The 24,261-nt window shown below is 45.1% G+C and overlaps 1 protein-coding gene across 1 annotated transcript in view; it reads right to left on the bottom strand.

Moving 5' to 3' along the window:
• The window catches only part of BICDL1 (BICD family like cargo adaptor 1), a 50,699-nt gene that overhangs the window by 12,418 nt on the left and 14,020 nt on the right, over positions 1 to 24,261 (bottom strand). The window contains exons 4-8 of the mRNA XM_009287542.1: positions 4,917 to 5,033; positions 4,216 to 4,227; positions 2,700 to 2,846; positions 1,516 to 1,695; positions 987 to 1,205 (exon numbers count right to left, since the gene is read on the bottom strand). Coding sequence (XP_009285817.1) covers positions 987 to 1,205; positions 1,516 to 1,695; positions 2,700 to 2,846; positions 4,216 to 4,227; positions 4,917 to 5,033 — 675 coding nt within the window. The remainder of the gene's footprint in view (positions 1 to 986; positions 1,206 to 1,515; positions 1,696 to 2,699; positions 2,847 to 4,215; positions 4,228 to 4,916; positions 5,034 to 24,261) is intronic.

The following is a 24,261-nucleotide window of genomic DNA, read 5'->3' as shown; positions in this document are numbered from 1 at the left end:
ACACATGATAAAAAAAGCATGCAGACAAGTTCTCACCTTAGCACAAACCACATTTACAGAGACCTACTGACCACTTGGTAGCATATGGCTACAGTCTCTGTGTTTGTAGACCTTTTGCAGGACTCAATATTTTTTATTTAACAAATACAACTTCATCTCTGTGCTCAGCCTTCTTACCAGCTGCTACAGGTACTGAAACGAGGAGGGTGAGTACTCCCATGCAGGTCTGCAGTTGCAGGGTCTGCACCGTCTTCCTCACCATGGCATCTCAAATAAGTCATACTGTCAATGCAACCAGCTTGTGGGTGATGGAAATAGGCCTGATTTGAGCCATTGCAAAAAGTGAGGTGTTTTCTCGTAATTCTGTGCTCCTGTGGATGCTGAGCAGTCCTCCATGCCATCCCCTCCTCCCCAGCAGCCCCAGGACCATCCCCCACAGACACCATCTTGTGCCAGCAGGACCCTTCACCTGTCAATGGATTTGAGTCTGGCAGCTCTGGACAAGACATTTGTACCCAGTGTCAATTTGCAGGGGCAGAACCTACCCACATAGGGGTTACAATGTTTTTGTGATACTACTGCCAATAAAGCAAGGCTTGGAAAATCCTAAGAGAAACAAATGAACTGTGATGTATAAGACAAACTGCAGTATTTCCACGCTGAAACTCTAACTTACTGCAAATCTCAAAGAAAGCCTACTTTCATTAATTTTCCAGAATGACTCCCAGACCAATGACGGTTATGTGAGCTTGAAACTTACGGTGATCTGACCACTGCAGGCTGAAACCCCATGTGCCGGCTTGGCTCTTGGCTGACCATTTGAGACACATGGAGCAGGCTGTGCACTGTGACAGCCCATCTCTGTGGATCACAGAGGTTTTCTCAGAGACCAGGGACTTCAGGATCCAGCAGAAACCTGCAGCAAGCTCTGTCACCTGGGCAAGGGGACATGCACAAGCCAAGGTCTCTCTGTGCCACCAACTTACCGTGGAGTCTGCCCCATCCAGCACATTTTGTATCAGTCTTTTCAGCTCACTGAGAGCTGCCCGTAGGCTGCCGGCTGGGACATCTTTGGCTGATGAGGTTTCTGAAGACTCATCCATGGACGAGTCTGTAGAAACTGCCGAGTCTGCGCTGTCGTTTCCTCTGAGATGGGAGCAGAGATATCGCACTTGGCAATATGCTTCCCAGAGCTGCAGCCTCAGCTGAAACAAGAAAGCCTGACATTAGCCTGGGACATCAAGGCCATGGAGATCCTCCTTCCATGGTGAAGTGAGGCATGTGATTGCCAAACCTCACAAATACTTGTCTAGCTTGTGATGTTGGTTTTGAAATGGATGCAGAGATTTACTTTCATATGGTCAAAAGGGTGTTGATACCAAGGCTGAGACCACAACCCCAATTTTCTGGCTCTTGGTTCAGCTCCAAATCCAGATCAAATTCATTAAACTCCCTCTCCCTCTGGGCCTGGTCACAGAGGTCCATGGGCTTTCCCAGGAGCCGAAGGGCAAATACCTGTTCTCGTTCTTGTTCCAACTCCTCTGCCTCCATGCTCTGCTCTATCTCAGATAGCAGGGACGTGCTGGTTGTGTTGAAATTTTGGAGACTTCTCTCTTCACTGAGCTCTTCTACCTTCCCCTGCAGCTGCCGGTAGGACAGCCGCACTTCCTGGAGCTCCAACTGGCTTTGGTGCAGCTTGCAAAGAAAATTAAGGAATTTGTCAAGGAAGTGGGAAAAAAAAATATTAGTGGAGGTGATATGGACTGGATGAATCTCTTGATTTGTGAAGGAGCTGAGAGGGAGGAATGGGTGTCACAAAAGAGGGTTTCCAGCCAGGAGGAAAGTACTCTTGGCTCGTATTGCTATTTATTGGAGCTTAATAATCTCCAAATGTCATTAGACTCCAGAATATCCTGAAAGATAAAAATAGCAGGTTAATCAGCACTAAAATGAGGAATATCGTGAAGAAGTTGGGACTCAGGTAAAAAAATTTGCTGAAAACAACGCAGCAGGAGGTGAATCCAAAAAGAAAAGTAATATAGACATGTTTTTAAAAAATCTATACACATATATAAATACAAATATCTGTTAAAAAAAGGGAAAAAAAGGTTCAGGACTGTTCTGGAGAGCTGAGGATCCAGTGGTTGTCAACCCACAGAAGAGAAAAAAATCTTGCTCTCTACTAAGATGCCTGAAGCCACAGAGGTGCTAGCTTGTTCTCTGGGGAGTGACGTTTGGTGACACACGGCTGCAAACACCATGGGGCTTGTTGGGAAACCATCTGAGCAGTGAGAGCTACAAGGGCAGTTACTGCCCTCTGGGACAGCGGGGTCTAAAGAAGCCCCTTCTGAAGCCCATTCTATTATTAAAAAACGAAGTAAAATGAACTGCAACCAGAGTTCTCTGCTTCCTTTTACATTTCCCTCATTTCCCCAGCACCCTGTCCCACTCCCCTGCTCAGATCTCCCTCCCAAGGTGCTCTTTGCTGTCAAGATGCCTCATTGCAGCTCCTGGTATCTGTCTCTATGGGGAACAAGGTCCCCCCAGGATCTTGCTTGCTGCCATGCTTACATGAGCCATTTTATTCTTCCAGTTGTTTTGTCTCCCAGGTCCTGATTATCTTCCTGGTCAATTTTACCCCAAACCATATCTTTTACTTAATTTCCCCCCTCTTCCCTGTCCCATTGCTGCCTCCTCACCTGCAGGTCTTTGTCATGGCTTTGTCTCTCTAGGATCAGGACTCGGTCCTGCAGCTCCTCCACGGTTCCCTGTAGCAGGTCGTTCTCCTCCATCATGGCACTAAGGCGATGCTCCAGCTCCCGCTTTCTGTCTGTCAGCATTTTGATCTGCGGAGGAAAGAGAGGCGGTGTTGGACCCCGCACTTTCCAGGGAGCAGAGAGGAGGGAAATCACATTCCCAAGAGAGAAATGAAACAGCAAAAAGCAAAAGTATGCACATAAGTATTCTGTACGTGTATGAGAGAAACTGTATCTCTGTGTGTGGTTTAAAGCTTAGGAAGGCTCTGAAAGGAAACTCCTCCTTCCCTAGGCTGCAGGGGCAGCTCCAAAGGGGCTGGGTGTGCATTGGCAGAAGCCTAGGGAGCAGGCAGAAATGTCCAAACGGATTAAGCGGAGACCAGCCCTGCTCACCCCTTGTACCTTAAAATTTGCAAGACCAGGCAAAACTAGTTACTTTTCCTGGCTGGTCCCCAACTGAGTATGGTGGCATTTTCTCCTGTACGGGTGCTGGAGACCACAGGGTGAGCCTGCAGGACCCTGCTCCCCGCAGGGCTGTGCCACAGCACTGCCCATACACTTTTCTTAATTGCTGCACGTTCGCCAGGTCCTCACCAGGGATTTTTCTGTCTTTTTACTTGTGAAGACTCCTTTCTGTGCCATGCTTATTTTTAGTCTCCCAGTGATTGGTTGCCTTTAAAATTGGTTCATTTCTTTTAATTGTCAAGGGCAGTGATTTCAGGTGAAGAGGGACAATATGCCAAGCAAAACCTCTGTGATTCAGTTAGCTGGGAACAGTGCACAGGATGAATCAGCACTAGCCAAGGTCACTTCTTGTTTAAGCATGAAAAAGGAGCCTTTTCCCAGATTAGTACACACAGGACCTCTGGGGACTGGGTATGCCATTTACCAGTCCAGTATAACCCTAAATATTCCCTATGGCCTCCTTTCAATTCATAGACCATAAACAAATTCAGCAACTTCCCACTGCTTTCTTGGCCTTTTTGGGACCTTGTCTCTTTGCTGCTTTCCAGGTGGCTGGAAAGATTTGGCTGCATGAAGGAATATTAGCAAAGTGTGTGGACTTGCTATTTCTGCAGGGTAAAGGCTGCTGTAGGTATTAGAAAGCTGCTCTTAGGTGACTAATGGTTTCTGAGATGTCTCTTCCCACCTCCATCATGATTTGCGTGGGCTGGAGAAAAGGCATGCGAGAAAAATAAGAGGTATAATACAGAGATTGTATCAAGAGTTCATATTTGGTATCCAAACCAGTAATGGACACCATGTGAATGACCATGTAATAGAAAAAACATCGCTCTGCTGTGGGCCCTGAGCCATAGGAAGGGCACAGGGGAAAGGGATTTGGAAAGCAAGAGACAGGAAGGAGGCGAGGAGGCAAGGTGAGGAATGCACAGTGACAGGCATGCATGATGACAGCAATGCAGACATGGGTGAACCCTTTCCAAGCCTCTATACTTACTTCAAGGACCTGCTGCTCCACACCAAGGGGAGGGGAAGAAAAGGCGAGGGACCAGCAGGGAGCAGGTGGGAGCGGGAGAAAAGAAGAAATTGAGAGATTTTAGAAAAGCTCTTCAAGACAGCTTATAAGTAAAAAAAGTGGTAGGGGAGTAGAGTTGGACATCTACCCCTCTGGTTCCTGCCTACATGGTCTCCAGTGACCCCCATCAGGGAAGGGAAGAGGAAGGAAGGTAATATCATTCCTGCTGATGTACCAGAGCTAAAACAGGCAGGGACTCCTTGCTTTCCCACGTGCGTGGCTCAGAGGGAGGAGAGGATTTCTGCTTTCTTTGCAAGCATGAGAAACAGAAAAAAAACCCTTGCAGACCTTCCCACCATGACCCAGAGTTTAACCTGTACTGGGCAGCAGCCCTGCAAGAACACAGCCATGGTTTAGCTCCTGGAAGATCCTTCTCATCCGTTCATTTTGCAGGCATGCTTGTGGCTGAGGCAGTGGTGGAAGCTGACCCGTGCCACCCCAGCCAGCCTTGGGCTGCAGCAAAAATCCTCAGTGGGGGAGTCCTTTGCCCCACCACTACCATCCTTCTCTTTGTTTGCTCCAAGCAGCAGGTTTTGTTTACCCAGTTCAGAAGGGTTCATTATACAAGTTAAAACAGCCCTGGCCACCTTTTGAAGGAGTGAGGCCCAGCGCACGTGACTCACCTCGGCCTGGAGGCTCTCGAGCCGCACGATGTGTTGGCTGCTGGAGGAGTTCTTCTCCCGAAAGTCCTCCCGGAGGGTGTGGACCTGCAGGGAGAGCTGCCGCTCCACCTCCGACGCCTGCAAGAAGACACCAATTGGCGTTACTGTGGGGGGTCATCCCATAGATGGAAAGCAGTTATCTCCTCCTGCCCATGGGAAGATCTGCCCCAATATGACTTCTGCACAAGCCCTACTTTTGGCAGAAACTCTGAAGCCTGCAGAGTCTGGACGAGGGAAAAACTCATCCTGGATGGACATTGAGGAGAGCAGCCATTTAGACCATGTTGATTTTCCCCTGGGGCAGCCAAAGGGACACAGCCCATAACTTTCTTCCATTGCAAAATAGCATGACGACTACCATGCCCTACAGGGAATTTAGTTTTGCTCAAAAATAGTAGCCTGATCGGGGTTGAGGAGGAGACCAGGCCACTCGCAAAGGCAGAGGGGAGGCAATCTCCATAGACCCCAGGAAACACTGCTATTAACTTTACACTTTCTAAACCTCTGAATATCCTTGGCACAGCTCTAAAATAACAAGTGCTCTTTGCTTCTGATTTCTGGCTCCTGTCAGGGCCAGACAGAGAAGCATCTGCTCCACGTGACTGTCGGTGCAGGATCTCTGGGCTTGGCCCTCTTTCCCATTTCAAAGGAGGGATGCCCCATTTATGTGGGGTGGTTTGAGGAGAGTGGAAAGGCCATTCCTACCTGGAGGACCTGGCTGCAGACAGTCTGTATAAAAGACAGCTTAGACATGTTAACTACTCTCCAGACAGCTTTATGGCTGATTTTTACATGGTGAATACACTTGTTTAGGCTTGTAAGAGAACATAAGGTTTTTATGACAAATCCCTAATGAGACAGCACAAATGGATAGTTTTCTATTTAATTAGCCTCCATCAGGTTCCATTACACTTAGGCACAGACCTCCCCCTCCGGCACATTAGCTGGAAGTGAATTGATCCCCCTCAAGAGGCAGCATTGCCGTCCTGCTCGGGGCACAGACCAAGCTGTATGTTCAATGGCAAATGCCATCAGCGGCCACAATGCCTTAGACAGGGAGGTGAGATGGGAGGGAGGGAGGGATGGGGGCAAGAGGAGAAAACCTGCATTGGGGTCAGCAGCTGTGGGCAGGTTTGGGAGTGCATCCTTATGTCTGGCAAACGTGGGTCAGGATTTGACCCAGGGTGCTCTGGCTGACAGAGAGCCCAAGGCAGCAGCTCCACCAAAGGGTGCAGTGACTTTGCTCTAGCAGTTTGTGACCTGATGAATGAATACACAGACCCAGCCTGAGCTGCCCACAAAGGCAACACTACTCCCTTTTAAAAATGGTCCCTTATTTTGCACAGTCTGCAGTAAAATAATCCAAATGAGAAGGAAGAGGTAAAAGGCTGTTCCAGCTCCATCAAGTGGAGGAAACTGTGGTTGCCCCCAACACTGCTTGCTTGCAGGGGCAGCAGAAGACAGAAGAGCGTCCACCAAAATCAGCCAGGCTCTGACCACCGGCTTCTGGAATGAGAAATGGTTTCCAACAATAAGAAATAATCTCGTCTACCAATTGGTTTTTAGTTCCCTTCTTATCCTGGATTAGCATAACTGGTCTTTTCCCCTTCTTTAAAGCTTCACATCAGAGGCCTTTGCGTATCGCCCTCACCTCATTTATCTAATAAAGCTTCCTTGCACAGGCAGAGTACACAAAATATAATGATAGCAGAGTACTATAGAAGGGGTTGGTTATTTTTCTTCCCTTAAGCAGCTATAGATTTCAAAGCATCCTGAGCAGCTATTAATTGGTGACACTAAAGAAGATGGATGGATTGTGCTTTTTTTGAATGATTCACTTGCTTTTGTAAAGACTGCTGAAACATCTTCATGCTGAAATACTCGGCAGGAGCTATCAAGGATAAAAAAGCACCAGATGAAAAGCACCGAAGGATTTTGCCTGCAAGATGCTGACCACACTCCCAAGGAGCACAAGTGGTACCAGATGAGATGACACACCGGTATTTGATAGTTAACTGTATAACATGATTTATATGCTAGAACAATTCTATGTACAGACAGTATAAATGTACAATATAGCAGTAAGACACAAGGGAGTGTTAACAGCATTGTAAAAATCCCTGGTAAGACAGTATTTAGCTGCTGTTGCTAGTTCTGGTCCCCATGCTCAGATGGGAGAAGGTGAAGGGATGGGCTGCAAGGGTGAGCCAGACCGTGGAAAGTCTGTTATATGAAAGGAGACTAAAAAAGGATGGCTTGTTTTATCTCATGCAATGAATGCTGAGAGAGGACTCCCTATAAATACATCATGGATAAGCACACAGAAGGGAGAAGTGCTATTTAAGCAGAAGCACAATTTTGGCAGAAAAAATGATGTGAATAAACTGGATAAGAGTATATTAAGGCTGGGAATAGGAAGATTTCTACATTTCCAAGGAGCTGCAGTAGGATTCCTCCTCCTGCACCATTACAGTAGGAGAAATGGTGGCAAAAATTAATTTTGTGGTGGAGCTGGATCATTTTATCATGCAGTTTCTTTCAGAGGGCTGCCTACGACAGAAGGGAAATGAGTTGACCTCAAAGGTCCCTTCCGGTACTAGACTGCTTGCAGGGCTGTAAGGTTTGTATTCACCAGCTTATAATCATCATCTGGAATTTACCTACTTGCTGCTCAGCTTACACGCTCACACATCTTATTCCTGCAGTTATAGCCCCCATGGAGGGAAGAAAGGACTCACTTATTGTTAGCATTTAGGGCCCTAAAGCAGACAGGACGTTACAGCGTCACCTCAGCGTACACCATTCACATCCTATGTCATGCAGTAGAGAAAAGTAAAAATAGTACTTTCTTTAGCCTCATACAGTGCAGAATACTCTCTCTGACCAGCCGTTTAATAGAAGTAAGCAGAAATGACTGTATCATGTGTTTCCCTCCACAGGAGAACGAGGAAAAGTCTTCATCCAGTTCTTCTAGATAGGGAAATGGCTGATGCCTTTAGTCTCACCTTTGCAAAGATTTGATTTTTCATAGACATGAGACAAGGACTTCTGAGCTGAACTCTGGTCATGGAAACCCCCTTTTCATGCTACGTTTGTTTCAGAGGTTATTAATACTGCTGCCAAACCACCCTTTCTAATTGATTGTAAAGTCTAGATTTTAACATCAGTTTGCATTATTTTATGGAAAGCCACCTTGACAGTGTCCAGTATTTGTTAGGCTTTATGGCGTATTTTCATATGGTGTTTACTTGGGTTCTCCCCACTGCTGTACATGTGTGCATGTGTATGTGTGTTTTAAAGCATGAGCTCACTACTGATTACTTCTAACATGCTCTTTTACTTAGTGTCATCAGAAGATGTAACCTACCTACATTTTCCCTTTATTTCTCAAATAAGCTATGGCTTTTGTGGAATTGAAGCGAGTTTCTTCTGCCTCAGCCAGTCTGGCTCCACTCTCATTATGCAAACTGTAGGGCTTTCTCGTTCCCATCAGTGTTTTCCTAAACATTAAAAGCTAATATCTTTTGTGGTTATGTCAATCATTTAGCGATGTATTGATTTTGCTAGAGAGAAGTCATATTCTTTCCAGAAAGGCAGACATATATCACCCAACATCAGAGCTTTGCTCTGTAGTTAAGAAAGAATTAATTTCCTGGGTATAGGCAAATTAGCCAACACAGCCACCAGGCAGAGTTTGAAACATATCTGCAAAAGCGTAGACATCAATTCACAATTAGATATATTCAATCAACTGTGAGATTTGTTTTCTGGACTTCAGGCAAGGTTTAGATGAGATTTGGGCAGTGCAAGAAGAAAGGAAGAGCAGGAGGACATTTTGGCCTCTGCTCTAATTAAGGGCTTTTTTTCATTGCAAACCTGATTAAGTTTCTCTCGTGATTAATTCTGAAGTGCTAAAATACACAAAACTGTGTAGATACTTGGCAGAAAAATATGGCTTACCAGTTACAATAACCCCATGAGGTTTAACATCTGGAATATAGGAGCAATAAATAAATTAAATAAATGTAAATAAATTGGAGCACTGATGCTCCTGTGAAGAGGGGATCTTTGAAATGTTTGGGATGGACTGTGAGAAATGAATGGCCTATAGGTTAGTCTCATTCAAAGAAAACCCTCTTTTGGGGGAAGATTTGCTAAATAAAACTAACTGCATACAAAATATCCAGCTATAAGTCATGTCAGAAAGAAAAGGAGAATGGAAAAAGTTTAATAGACTGTAGCTGGGTGAAGAAACCAATGTTTCCATATGATTTACTTCTACAAACAAGATTATTCAGATTTAACAAAAGATATTGAAGATTTTCTTGCCTAAAATAGCTAAGAAAGAGAAGTCCTAATTAGTGCTAAATTTGTAACACTCAGGAGAGTGTGTTACCCCTTTTATTAATTTGCTAATAGCTGAGTTCAAGGAACTCCCTGTTCCCACTGTGGTACCATTAACACTTCAAACCTAAATCGCTGCCTCTCCTGGCTTCAGGTTCCTGAATTCCCAGCTCTTCTCTGGGAGAAAAATATATTTGGCTACTGAAACGCAAGCAAAAGAGGAAACAACAAACATCTTGCTTTAGAACAATAATTTAAAAAATTACATTAATCTGGCTGCTGAGGGAAGCCCCAGAGGATTGGGACTGCTGCCCCGCCACCGCAGCCAGCACTCCAGCACCCCGGTGCCCACCAGTGGTGGTGGGAAGCCTGGTTTTCTGGGCTAGCCGACCTCTGCCAAGAAAGCAGTGAGGTCATGGCTATTTTCCAGCCCTTGGCATGCCGGCACCATAAGCAACCATCTATATTTTGCATACCTGGAGGCTGCCCAGTTTGGGAATCTTTGAGAGATTTTTACCAAAGCTTTTAATTCAGGTCAACTTTAAATTGTTATTTGAATCATTAGTCTATCCAGGAAAGTGCTTACGTAATAGCGGCGCTTGCCATTCATCACCTTTTGAGGGCTTCAGTTTGCATTTGCTGATTTATGTGCACAGAGGAGGCATTCCCTGACGGACGGCCCCTGCGTGGCGGCACCCTCAGCCCTGTTACGGCAACGCCGCCGCACGTGTGGAGAAGAGCAATGACACTGTGGTGGGTTGGCCAGATGCCCACCCAGCCACCCTCTCACCCCCCCTTCCTCAGCAAGACGGGGGAGAAAATAAGATGAAAAAGCTTGTGGGTTGAGATAAAGACAGGGAGATCACTTACACAAAGTCAGAGGAATTTGAAGTAAAAACAGTGACTGGGAGACATAACGGGCAAAGCTCGGACTGGCCATTGCCAGGGACTGGATTAATAGTGGGGATTTTTTTGTTGTTGTAAAGTGGTGAAGGGATGAGGGGTGGAGCTGTAGTGAGTGTGTATATTGCCTACCTTCGCAGTGTTGTGATGATGCCACTTTGATTTTGGTGCGAGGAGATTTTTTTGTGGTTGATGTCATCAGTGAAGTTTGTGAAGGGTGCACGACGAGTGCGTATTTTAACGACAATTCTTAAATACACGTTTCACCGAGGCGAGGGGTGGAATTCATTGGGTCTAGGCGTCCAGGCACCGGCAGCGGGGCTGCAGCAACCTCTCTGAGGAGAGGCCGGGGCCGCCCCATGCCGGACACAGCCGGTTCCAGCCGGTTCTACAACAGCTCCACCGCAGGGCACAGCTGAGCCTGTCAGCAACGCCAGTGGCACCTCTGGAAAAATGTATTTAAGAAAGGACAAAACACTGTCTGGCAGTGACGAGTGAGGTAAAAAGTGTGAGAAACAGCCTTGTGAGCACCAAGGTTGAAGGAGGAGGAGGAGGGGGACCTGGCTAAGCCTTCTCCAGAGGACTTCTTCCCACTGCTCCCCAGTGCAATGCAGGACATGGGAGCTGGGGGGAGTGTTGTGCATCATGGACGGGGCCAGCACTGTCCCCATCTCTGCCAAATGATGTGGTAGGGCTGAATTCTCCTCTCCTTGCCTCATCCCTCGCTCTGCTACCGCCCAGGTGTGGGGAAATTTAACTACACAAAGTACGTAGCAGCTTGGTCCTGGTGTGAGAACTGTCGCTGCCTGGAGAAGTTGTGTGGAAAAATGAGAATTCAGGAAACCTGCCACATGTCCAAAATATTTTAGTTGTAAACGTCCAACAGAGACCACTAACATTGATCCCATGAGATTTTTTTAGAAAAAATGGATTTTTAAGACTGTAAAAGTGCTAGGATAGTGCTATGTAATATATACCTATTATATATCCAGTAGCCATAAGCAGACTGGCAGGTGGATTAAAATACCAGTAGCCAGAGTGAGTATATCTGCTCAGCTTTTGCAGGTAAGATTTACTTCCTAACACAGGTTTCTTTCTGCTCAGGAACCATGTCTGCAACCTGCCATAGCACCCGTCAGCCCACTCCCCAGTGTTCTTGGTTTTGACCCCCAGGTGACTGCTGCTTCATTTAGGTAAGATCTGCGAAGCCACCACGGTAGGGACATGCAGCATCCAGCCTGAGGTGTCCTCACTGGGGCCTGGCACTGAAGTCATACATTTATGTGAAATTGTGAGCTGGACGTGGCACACTGTCTCCCTGTCTCTGTCACCTTTTCCAGTGCAATTCAGGCAAATTACTTCGTATCTGGCATTTGGTGCCGTTGTACCACACACCTTCACACCCAATGGTCTACAACTACCTGCAATGGTCTTTACAACCCTGCAGGTCTCCTCCTGGTTATTCCTTCTCTCTTCTTATTCAGAGGATCCAATAAATCCATATCTGCTTAGACGAGGGGTTTGATTTTGCGGCACACTGCCTGACCTCCTTTGTTACAGCCGTGCAGGCTGATGAGCCTTCGCTTCAGTGGGAAACAGGCTGATGTTGTAGAGCACAGGCCACCTAGATTAGTTGGGGGGTCCTGTACTGACAACAGAGCAGGTGGACAAAAGAGGAAACAAATGAGCATTTTTTTAGCACAAAATGAACCTGTCAAGAAAAAAGGGAATCAAAGATCTAAAGGATGAGGATCCTTAATTGCCAAAGCGAGGAGTCTGAATAATGGAGAAGAGGCACTGGAATTACTCTTTTATAAGCATCAGGCTCAGGACATATTACTGATGGGAAAAACCTCATGGCTGTAGCATTAAACCTAGTCTGACAGGATTCTGTGAGACAAAGGACAGCAGTGGCATCTTATGCTAAGATCTGCACTACTTCCACAGTTGTGACATTTTGGAAATATGATACTTTATTCCTTGCGTGAAAGTGAGAATTCTTTGCTGCAGATCTGTTCCCCTTTCCCTTCTGTAGGACAACTAGGAAATGCTTAGTGTGTCCTTTGACCTCACTCCTATTTACCTGAGCTTTAAAATAAAATAAACCAAGAATGTGAGTAGTTTCCTCTCAACACACCCCAGTCATGCAGTGGGCTCTTGTGGATGGCAATGAGTTAATGCTGCATCAGCTCAGGTGCCTCACACCTGAGAGGCAGAGGCCAGGAGGGGAGCTGACCGTAAGAGAGAGCAGGGAGCAGCTGGGTTTTTTCTGTGTGGGGCTGAGCTTGCACCTGCCCATTGAGGTGGAGAAGTGTTGTTAGAGTGGAGTTGTTTAGCTCCTTGGTGGAAACCTCCGCAAAACCTGAACCTGCTCAGCCTGAAGCTGGATTGCCTGTTTTGGGGGGTGAAGTGCTTGCATTGGCTGACTTTGGTCCCATGTTTCTCATGGTTGGAGGACTGGAAGTGCTGCTGGAGATAATGGCTGTTAATACTCAGACACATTAAGGTACTGCTACTTTTTTCTTTCCAAGTGCCCTTGAAAAATCCTTTTAATAGGGATAGTGAACTTTTGCTGTATCACTAAGCAAAGTGTGAAAGAGCAGATAGTCAGGGTTTTCCTGGCAAGTTCTTTTTTTTCCTTCCTGCAAGGCTAGCTGGTATATGAGAACCAGTTTGCAAGGCAAACATCTGAATGCTTTGACAAAGAGCTTAGGGGAATGAATGCAAAATGGTGGTCTTCATCTTGTTTTTCAGTAAGTGCTCAGATAACTGTTTGGCTGAGGCCAAAAACCATTAGCTTAGGCTAAATCATCTTACAGGATCCAGAACTGCTGTTCAGAGCAGAAGCAAAGACAGTTGTGTGCCATATGGGGGCAAGCTTAGTTGGGTGTAATTGTTCTATGTTCATTGTTTGAATGAAAGAAATGGCTTCACAAGTGCATGTGGGTTGCACACATGTTTTCGGAGGTGCTTAAACACGAGCCTTCCTTTTTTGTGGTTTATTCTTGACCTAAGCATTTGGCTCTTGTGGAGAGGAAAATACAGTCTGTGGAAAAATGAGTCAGCCTGCTTCCTGTGGGAGGGACTGCCGGAGGCCCATTGCTTTGAATGCTGCAATAAATTAGCACTGGAGATAACTCAGAGGACAAAGTGTGCCTGGAGGACACGCAATGCTAAGTAGTGCACTCAGTAGCTCTTGCTCTCTGTATGCAAATTCTGCTTGCAGAAGAAATGTGGGAGATGAGACAGCCTTGCACAGTGGCTCCCAGGGCTGGTGTCTGTGGTAGGGCTCTGAATGGAGAGCTGAATACGAGGTGGTTGGCAGCAACTTGGCTCCTGGCTGTTGAGAAGGAATAGGGTAATAAAGTGTAACACTAGCAAGCTCTTCTAGTTCTGTGTAGATGCTGCACATGACCTTGAATGAAGCATTTGTTCCTCTGCACTTTAGTTACCTATTTGTAAATGGAAGCAGAAAGGCTTATGGCTTAAGTAATCAAGTCCAGTGGTGTTATAGTAGAGCTGAGAGAAACCACCACATTAATTTCAGTGGAGCACAGCTTGGGTCCAGTGTGTTGCAAGGGGGTCTGGGACCTTCAGGTTAAAAAGTCTGTCGTCCCCACACACCTGTGCGAGACTGCTGTTTCTGAAGTTTTGCCTTGGCCTAGCAGAGGAAACTGGTAAAGTTTGAAAGCCGGATGGTCTGTGTTTTGCATCAGTAAGTTCAGTCATCTGCTCTCCTACATAACTTCTAATGCATTTCTAATGCTTAATTTCCATGAATAAGTTATTTTTCCCTGACAAAAGGCATATTTTATCTTGATAGAGCATTTTGGCCAAGTTACCTTTGATGTGGGTTTTTAATCCAGATTGTTTTGAGCTCAGTCCGACTTTCCTACTTGAGCTAAAGGACGAAAAATATTTCTTCCAGTAAATTGCTAGTGAGCCATAAGTGTGGGTCAGATGATAGCCTAATGAAATACAAAACGCCTGACTAGTTTGGAAATGGCTGAACTGGAAACATGAAGACTTAACATGATCATTAAAACCTTTTGAAAAAAGCAGCAGAAGCTTATGATGGTGGAGACAAAGAGAAATGTAACATACCCTCCTCCTCTGAGATGCTTTGCTGTCTTCCCCTGGTAGTCAGATGTCAGCCCAGCCAATCTCCATTCTTGAATTTATTTTTTTAATGAAATTGTTTTAGTCTAAGACTTTAAACCTGGGGGCGTTCAAACTCAAATGCCTGTGCTTGGAAGCAAGACACAATAATTAAGCTTCTTGCAGTCTCTTACTCTGGCTTTAAGCGCTCTATCTTCTTTATTTCAAAGAAAATGAACTGAGTTCTGTTGGGGATATCTAACGTGAGCTAGAAGCTCTGCCTGCTCTTGAAATCTTCATCTATACGCCCTGTTAAGCTCAGAATATACTCTTTTAGGATTTAGTAGTAATATACAAACAAAAAGCTTTCCAATGTATGTAGACCTGATGCTCAAACTTGCACTTACAAACACGTCTGCACGAAAATACTGGTGTCCATTCCCATGTGAAATGAGTGGATGGCAAAAACCGATGGGGCAAAATTCAAGGAGTTGGCTTAAAATATATTAATCTCTCTCAGGAAGCCTTCAGACAGGAAGAGAGAAAACATTTTAGAAAACGTAGATGTATATTTAAACTTTATGGTAGACTGACCTGGGAGATGTTTTATTAGCTTTTAAATCCCTGCCAAGTCTGACTCCCAACAACTTCCATCAGGCTGTTTCTTAACAACAGTACCGATGTGAAAGAAATGAGCAAACACAACTTGATAAATTTATTTCAAAACCCAGAGGAGGAAGAGCTAAGAAGTCTCTTTTTTTTTTTTTTTTTTTTTGAGTTTGGCTTGACTAAAGGAAGATAGAAGATGTTCTGTGCAGAAGGCTTTATTGCTCATAGCTGATGCAGTAAAACTTGTGGCTGCTTTCTGTAGAAAAATAAGGAAACCCAAACCCTATAGTGAATATTGGCCAGGATGGGAGCTACAGCTTCAAACTATTCCATAAAAGCTTTCTCTTCACTACGTGTTCTTATCACTGATAGGTGCAGTAGGGTCATAAATGAAAGGTGTGATAAAAATGAGCAAATGCATCACAAAGTTTTTTTGGGAAAAAAACCGCAGTGCATGGCAGCATGTCACAATTGCAATGCTTAAATAAAAAGGTCCAAATCTACTTTCTTGAAGGATTGTTCTGGAGCTGTTAGGTAAAATTTTACTTAAAAATATTTCTTGGTCAGCTAGTATTTGATCTGTCATTCTAAACACAACAGAACTGTGCTGGATAGCTGCAGACAAAAAGCTTCTAGAGATACCATTTAACTTAGCAATACTTCTTGCTGTACTTCAGCAGCCTCCAGCTATTCCTGAATTGTTCTCCCTTGTTGGCAGCATGAAATGATCTGTTTAGAGTATAAGGTCTTTGGAGCAGACTTTGAGCACAAGGCAGACCTTGCTCTTGGTGATAGCTGACAAAAGATAATTACAATGTGTTAGTAATAACATCTGAGCACTCTGATCTGCTGAAGTCGAATACAAATCTATACTTTGTACATTACCATATGTAGTAAGTACATGAACGCTTGTCTCCTCTCAGCTCAGCTTTGCTCTGTTTCCACTAAGGCTTAGCTTATGACTCAGTGCAGCAGATGCTTGAACATAGAAGTACTTGTTTACCTTTTTGTGCAGTGCCACAGATGTAAGCACTAAGGGGATTAGGTCTTTAAGTCGTAGATCCTCAGGGCAGGGGCTTGGCCTTCAGAGCAGTCTGCACCTCGATAGCAGTATGTAGTGGCAAATATATAATAGAAACTTCTACCATGAGCTAGAGCTGCTAAATTAAGCCACAGCAGGTGTATTCAAAGTTGAGGGTAAGTTTTCTGAACAATATCTGTAACCCAGCTTTTGGGAAGCTGCTGAGCACTTCTGTAAGTGGCCAGATCTTCTTATGCATGTGTCAACTTGCCAGGTGAGGTGCTCCCCTGAAGAGACTGCATGGGTGTTGCTGTGGCCAGAGTCTCTGGATGATGGGAGGGTCCAGAAACAAGAATGTGGATCTCTCCTTGGAGCCTTGTCCTCCTACAATCTAGCTTTTAAAAAGTTCTTGCATGAATTTATTTAAATAACAGCTTTTGGCAAACTCACTGGCATTTTGGTACTTTAAGTCCTACAAAAAGCTGTGCTTGAAAATAAAAAATAAAGAAAGTATATGTGGACAGCAAACTTAGCTGAAAAACAAGGTGGGTGCAGCACATACTGTAGGATGGTGTATAAAATATAATATACTCTGCCAAATCATACACGTGCAGGGGAATGCATTATCAGGGACTGGAAAGAGCCCCTCTCTGTATGAGTTTCAGGCTTTGGTGCATCTGAGAGTATCACTTAAGGTAAAGCATGGATGGTCCTGTATGGGGGAAGCCACCTCAGCCACAAACCCTTCGTGTATTCAGTTATTTTTCTGATGGAGGAGAGGTGGACTGCTGTCGGAAGAAAAAACAAAACAAAACAAACCTGTTGTAGCAAAATCCCAAGAGCTGTGCTGGAGTAACTGCATGTGAACTAGAGTCCACTGAAAGCATTGCAGACAAAGGCTCTGTGCTTGGCTGTGAGCAGCAAATTTGGCAGACACATGCTATACTTAGACTTGCACCTATAGCCAAGGTTTTGCAAATGTAGGTCAGGCATCCTTGAATTGAAAGCCCTTTCCCTTGCAGTCTGAGATGCTGCTTAGAGTGATAAGAATCATTCAAGCTGTGGGGTTTTTTTGGCACTGAGGCTGTTGCTTTCTGACAACTGACTCCATGCAGACACAGCAAGCTTGCGGTGACCCTGGGCTGGGGCATGCAGCAGAGGGCAGGTGCCAGGCAGACATGGGGACTGGGGGTGATCTGCAGGCCAGGTTTCTGTGCAACCAAGCCATGAGGCTGCCTGCAAACCAACACTGGGGTGTGGAGACCTGTAAGTACTGCACGAGATCTTAGATTGGAAAACATTGTACTGACAGATGCTGTGAGAATTGGCAGCCTGTCCTATGTGTCTGATGCTGAGAAAAGATGTTCTTTCCCTGGTGGCTGAAGGTTTGATGGCTGAGGCTTTGTCTGGAGAGAAGTAGCATCCTTGATAAAGCTGTCATGACCAGAGAAAGGGGAGCACGCTTCCCTCCTTCACCAAAATTCCCCATTTCACCCTCAGTAATTTGTCTTGGAGAGGCAAAGTATGTAAAGGCCTATGGGTGCCCTTCGGGAGAAAGGGGAGAGGGTGGTGAAAATGCTGTTGGTTTTGGCTCTGGTGCTTTTAAGCAAATGTCAGTACTGATGAGTGTCATGTACCCTGTGTATGTGCTTTCTGGCCCTAGCTAGGTAACAGGAGACCAGCTAAAGTACGCCAAGTAAAACACAACAAAAGTGGTGTGGCAGCGGCTGTTCTTCAGCTTCAAAGTCTCCCTGACAAGTTACTGGGTTGTTGGAGCGTGCTTCATTTTGAAAGCCCTGTCCGAGTGTGCTCATACTTTAACTGTGGCAACTTTCATTGCTTTCCAGCTATGTTCTTTTATCGCTTTATCTTCAGCAGAGAGGACTGCCTTGCATGAGTGTGTGTGGATTATCCTGTACTTGAGCACGGGCTGATCTACTGCTCCAGTTCTTAGGCTACTACAGTAGGATTTTAAACTGGGATCTTCCCTAGCATCGCTGCATATAAATGATTAACTTTCTCTTCCTCTTGCTGCCTGAAAGCAAGAATAATGTGATCAGTGACAGAGGAGATCACGGTATTCAGCTCCCAGCAGTTTTTATTCCTCCTGCTGGTGTAGCTGAATTTCTCTATGTGCACAAGCCTGCGGTAGCAATACTAAGTCTACTGAGGGCCTGCTGTGTGTGCAGGAGTGTCTAAAACGGTGTTGCTTAAAACTTCTGCCAGTACATAGGCATGTGAGTTAGGAAGACTTTTATCCTATCTGTGCTAAAAATCACCTGCCTTAAGCCACTGACCCCTTTTCCCCCCTCCTGTCTTGCATGTGATGAGGTGTGCGCTGGAGTTGGCAGATGTCTGGGGAGCAAACAGGTCCACAGAAGCGTGCAAAGAAATCATGTTGCATCACTGCTAACCAGCTTGTGCCAAGTCTTGGATTTTCTTCCGCCTGTCATTAGCCTGCCTACACTGGCTTCCCTGTTACCCCTTGGTTTGGCTGTTCTGTGACCTACCTCCTGGAACAGTCTTGAAGACCTTTTCCCCCCCCGCTCTCTCTAGTTGACTGGTCTAATAGATATCAGCCATGGCACATTGTTGAATTAATATATAGACACAATGCTGTGCCAGAGATTTGTTTGCTTAATTACAGAAATACTTTTATTTCTGCTGTAGTGTGTCTGGTTTTGGTTTTGCTGCTGAGGCTGGTGCTTCTTTTAGCCTCCTTTTCTTGGCTCTGCTCAAAGATTTTTTCTGTTTATTCTGTTGCATTTGAGCAGATCTCCCCAAGCTGGGACATTATAAAGATTCAAATGGATTGAAGAAGGAACAAGTGGTTTAACCGTGTCACTTGTGCACCACAGGCTGTTTGTTAGCACTTAGATACTCTAACACTTAACACTTATGTATAATGCAGTGCTGCTCGGCTCCCTGCACTGGCGTATGCTGCTTTTCCTACATTGGGACAGGTCTCATCTGTGTGATGTTGATACCATGCGTGGCAAAAGCCTGCTCTGGGTGCCCAGGTAGGCCAAGTGGGGTACCAAGGGACAAACAACTTCTTCCTCACCAGGCCCAAACGTGGTATGGAGCAGAGAAATGCTCCACTTGTAGAAAGCTTGTGGTGTTGGGGATGTACCTCCTTGACTTGATGCTTTGGTCATGTCCGCTTGAGCAGCGGGGAGGAGTGGGGCACGAGGGTGCAGCCCGTAGTCGCTTGCTCAGAGGCAGAAAGTCTCAATATAACTGGTGTCAGACACAGTATACGCATGGATTTCAAGTGTTGACCTGAATCCAGGCTAGTTTTCAGAAATTAATAGGTTAAAGCGTAGCATAAGTTTGTTAAGCTCTTGTGTGGATTTGGAATTTCCCAGCGTGATCCCCACTGGCACCAAGGGACAAAGGAGATAAAGATATTAAAGCCCAAGTTTTCAGCACAAGCATTCTCTTAAGTACTGATTCAAAATACAGCTTTACTTGTCAAGCTATGAAATGCCAAGTATATCCACATGTCTCAAACTTATTTGTTTGGAGGACAAGACAAATACTGCCACTTAAAAAGCTCCATACTAGTTTTCATCCTTACTCAGGTTTACTGAAAGGTTCTTGGATTTAATATTGTTTATGGCAACATTTTAACATTACCAGGCAAGAAGAGTGTTTGGTCAGGTCTCTTCATAGAGTAGGAATTTACATCAGGGTTATAAGGCTCATTGGGGCTGATCCCTACTAGCATTATACATCATCTGATGGTTGCCAAGGAGACAGGGATAATCTCAGTGAGACAAGATATGCAAGAAGGGTATTTATGGACATTTGCCTAACGATGCTGGTGGAATGCACCAAAAAGTGATTATCTGAGTGCCTCTGAAGTACTGCCTCTTCTGTGGTGAATATGGGAGACTGTTGGTACACAAGCAAAAAATTTCCCTGTGATATTAAAGCAGCAGCAACTTGGCCTTGATATTTCCAACTTATCCTGCAGTGGCCTCATCCACTGTTGTGCAAAGAGGCAGACAAGGCTTTTGCGGTGTTGCGAGATGGCTGCCCATCTGTCTGCACTCTGCAGCATCAGCAGACTGTGTAGGTATAAACAAGCAATTTCAGTCTGTGGTGCTGACACAGGCTTAACGAGAACTGTCCACTTCACGTGCTTGAAATACTAGCAGGTGCCTCATGCAAATGTCTTGTATGCCAAGTGATGTGAGGGGAGGGAAGAGTGGAGGGGTGTGTGTGTGTGTATATATATGTATAGAGGCATAGATGTGTCCTTTGGCAATGGCTTTCCAGCATAACCAGCTGTTTCCTCCTTCCCTGTCCCCAGGGTGAGCCCAGTTGCACCACGCCCAGCTGGCTTTGGGTGCTTATGTCGCGTGCCCTGAGCTGTGGGAAGGGTTAACACCATGGGCTACTTGGTATGTGCGTCTGAAGAGGCATTTTTGTCAGATTAGGCTGTTTCCCCTGACCTGGCATGGTTTATAGCTCTGCTTAGGGAGATTAAAAGAAATAGGAGAGCTAATATCTTCATTTGAACAAAGTCATGCTTGGAAAGGCTTCTTCATCATCTGTTTCACATAGCAAAATATTTTCTTGGCAGTGTGCTCCCTGGCCATGAGAAGGGACAGAGATTGATGGAGGCAGCCCATATCTAGGACCAGGAGCATTAAAGCCGTGTGGTCTGGAACAGTCCCACACTGGGCAAATCTTCCCTTCCTGTGTTGAGGTGAGGCAGTGACCTGTAATGAAGGGAGAAAGGCTGCCTGTCTCCTTCCCTCTCCCCCAACTTGACCTTCTTAGTCTGTGGTACTGTCTCCTGATGGAGGATTATGAAGGATGGGAAGACAGAAGGAATTTCCCAAGTTTTCAAAGCCTGATGCAAATGACTCCTTTGAAAGGAAGGAGCTGATGAGAGCCAGCCTGCAGCTGATGGACTGTGTCTCATGGTGCCAGAATTAATCTTGGTAAGCAGCTCTGAGCTGCTGGTTTGGATAATGCCTGGAATGGAGGAGGCCTCTTTAAATGAAGTAAATCAACCTGTTAATCCTCTGTAGGTGGGTTTTGAGGAGTTGTTTTAAATTGTACAAATCAGTAGCTACAATCTCAGTAGAGGTTTCTGCAGTGGCACCTGCCTCTCCTTCAAGGGGTTCAAAGTAAAATGGTGCTTGGCCTGTCTATTCCAGCCAGTCAAGAAAATTGCTTGTGAGTAATGTTTCTGCCTGCCTCCAGTCCTGCTCTTAAATGGCACCATTCTCTCTTTGCTTGTTTTGGGGTCTGTGTCCAGCATGGGCTCCATGTAAAGGCAGGGTGCTGCCTTGGAGATCTTGAGGTGCCTGTGTTTACTTAGCTTTAAAAGCACCAGGGATATGCAATTGCATGTGGCAGGGGAAAAGAAAAAAAAAAATCGTGCTGTTCGCAAGTGTGTATTACCCTTTTCCACCTCTACCTCTGGGCTGAGCTCATTCCACCATACCATGGAAACAAGCCAGATGAGCCTGAGCAGGTTGAATAGTGGCTTTTTGGGTTGTCTTGCCTTGACTGACATGAATATGGGGTAGCTCAGCAGATGTGGGAGTAGTGGTTTCTTGCAGCAGAGGCTGATAAAGCAGCCCAAGACTGGGAGACCCCTCCTTGTCTGCAGCTCTGCAGGGTAAGGGACTGTGCCCATGGCACCAGTGCTTCAGGCACAGAAAGGCCCCAGGAAGAGGTAGCAGTATTAATGAAATCATCAATTTCATAAGCATTTACCTTGAGCTCTTAAAGCTTTGAATATTTATTAGTTTGTCTTCACTAAGATGTCTGGTCCCTTGTGCTAAGTTGGAGAGGGAAATAAAGAGTAAGAAGCACAACACTTAGGAAGACTTTGTGCACAATGTGAAATACAACATCCAGTAAAGCCTAGGGAAATAAATCTCTCTGGATTAGAGGCAAAAACTACAGAAATAATTTGAGTTAGCAAATCCCTGTGCAACTTCATAGCTGATGAATAGATGTTATTTGGACAAATATCACACACTGTTAAATTCTACAAACAATCTCTTTTGAACAAAGTGTCATTTCAGACTTTCTCATTTGGCTTCATCTAACCATAAATCTGCTGGAAAGCGTGACTCCCCCAGTATCTGGGTCTGTTCAAGAGCTCATGCTCAAGCAAGGTTGGAACCTACTTCTGAATAGTCCCCTGTTTATGTTTGTTTTCACCCGTCAGTTACTTTATGCCCGTGTAGAGTGAAAATGCAAGTCTGTTCCAAAGCCTTAGAGATCACTTTTTTTTCTTGTGAGTATTCCTTCAGGTGTCTCTGCCTCTTTCCTTCAATATTCATAAATAGCAGGAAGACTTGACCTGATGTTACTGAAAGTCGTGCCTGCATAAAAGATAGAAACCTCAGAAGGCCTCTTTCAGACTTACCTTTGCCTAGTTCTCATGTCAAGGCAAAAATGGGCCAGCCCTGCCTGACTGGTGACTACTTGGCCACTTCCGGAAAGCTTCCTTTGATGGAGACCTTGTAGAATCTCTGGGCCATCTGTTCTCCTACTCAGCTAACCTTACAGCTAGGATGTTTTTCTTCATGTCCAGTCTAATTCTTATCCTGCAACTTATACACATTGTCCTTTATGTAAGTGATATGGAGAATAAAGCTTAAATGCTATAAAGGAGTAATGCCTGGGCTACTAGCTTTTTCCTGGGTGGTACACTTTCAGTATGGGACATAGCTCACTAAATTCCTAATCCACGCATAAAAAAAAAACCCAAAAACAATTCATCCCCATTCTGTAAGATCAAGAGAAAAGCTCAAACTTTTGTGCAGTCTGCCGAAGTGGAGAGGAGATTTAACTTTACCAGGGTCTTGTTTGTCAGCTTACACTGACAATTATTGCCTAGTCTCTCAGTGCCTCAGTTTTCTGGTGTTGCAACAAAATCTATGCAAAACACTTGCTAACCAAGTAAAGAAACAGAACCTTTACGTACTTCTCAGAAAGGTCCCCTTCTGTTAAAACTTGTGGGTGTTTACTTGGTCCTGAAAACTTCACCTTGCAAAAGCTACTGGGACTATGGATCTCTTCTGTAAGCGTAGACCCTTCCCCCTAGCAAGTCTTAAGGTTTGTACCTGCCTCATGGCCCTGGTGTGAACAACAAATCTGCTGGTCTATACTTGAGTTGCAGAAGACTTCAGTTTTCCTTGATCTGAGCTTGTAGGCAACCAAATACAATGGTGCTTTATTCAACAAATAAACATGAACAACTTATGCTAAATAGTTGCCAAATGGAATAGCTTTCTAAGAGCAGCCCTGTTACTACAAAACTGTGCCAAGTCTGGAAGTGGATTCAGGAACAGACTTCCAAGGATGTAGAGAACAAGGGAATCACAAGGCTAAATTTTCCCCTCTTGGTGTACTGAAAGTGGAGGCCAAGCTAATCGCAAAGGAACTGAGGGATAACACGGTCTCCCATCAGCTTAAGGAACAAAACTGCAGAGACAACTACCAGCCTGAGGCTGGTGATAACTTAAGCTTCAACTGATTTTTGAGATGTATCTAGGAGGGGGGAAAGACTCGGGGACAAAAGGGAAGGGGGAAGCAATGAAGACAAAACACAATAGATTTTTTTTTTTTGTCAGATGAACTGCACAGTGGAACTAGTAAATGGTATTTAAAGCACAAATTCAAGTGAGCTGGATGCTTTAGGTACCCATATATCCCCAGATCTTGTAACTGTTCTGTGATAGCTCTACATTTATTACACATCTGCATTACTGTGCTAATCTTGGTAGAATCATAACCCAGCTGAAACTATCCAAGTAATTCTTCCTTTTAAAAATGTTCTTTACAAGCTTCAACATTAGAACCTTCCAGGGAAGACTAATTAGGAGATGGTGAGAACAGAAAATGGAAATGTTCCCAACACTTCTGATCTTGGTGGTCCCCCCGCCTCAGACACTGATGGGGATCCTGTCCATGAAGGAAATCTGGTGCAAATCTCTGCAGCTACAGAACTGAGCCTCTCTAGGAGGATACCTAATGAAATTTAGGCCAACCTGTATCTCCTCCAAATGAAATGCTCTCTTGGACTACTTATGAGCAACTGTCCTGGTTTCGGCAGGGATAGAGTTAATTTCCTTCCTAGTAGCTGGTACAGTGCTGTGTTTTGGATTTAGTATGAGAATAATGTTGATAACACACTGATGTTTTAGTTGTGGCTAAGCAGTGCTTACACTGGTCAAGGACTTTTCAGCTTCCCACGCTCTACCAACTGAGCAGGCTGGAGGTGCACAAGAAGCTGGGAGGGGGCACAGCCAGGACAGCTGACCCCAACTGGCCAGAGGGACATTCCATACCATG

The sequence above is a fragment of the Aptenodytes forsteri genome, unplaced genomic scaffold (assembly GCF_000699145.1).
Source record: "Aptenodytes forsteri isolate BGI_AS27 unplaced genomic scaffold, ASM69914v1 Scaffold297, whole genome shotgun sequence".
Lineage (NCBI taxonomy): Eukaryota > Metazoa > Chordata > Aves > Sphenisciformes > Spheniscidae > Aptenodytes > Aptenodytes forsteri.
This window is presented reverse-complemented; position numbering and strand designations above follow the sequence as displayed.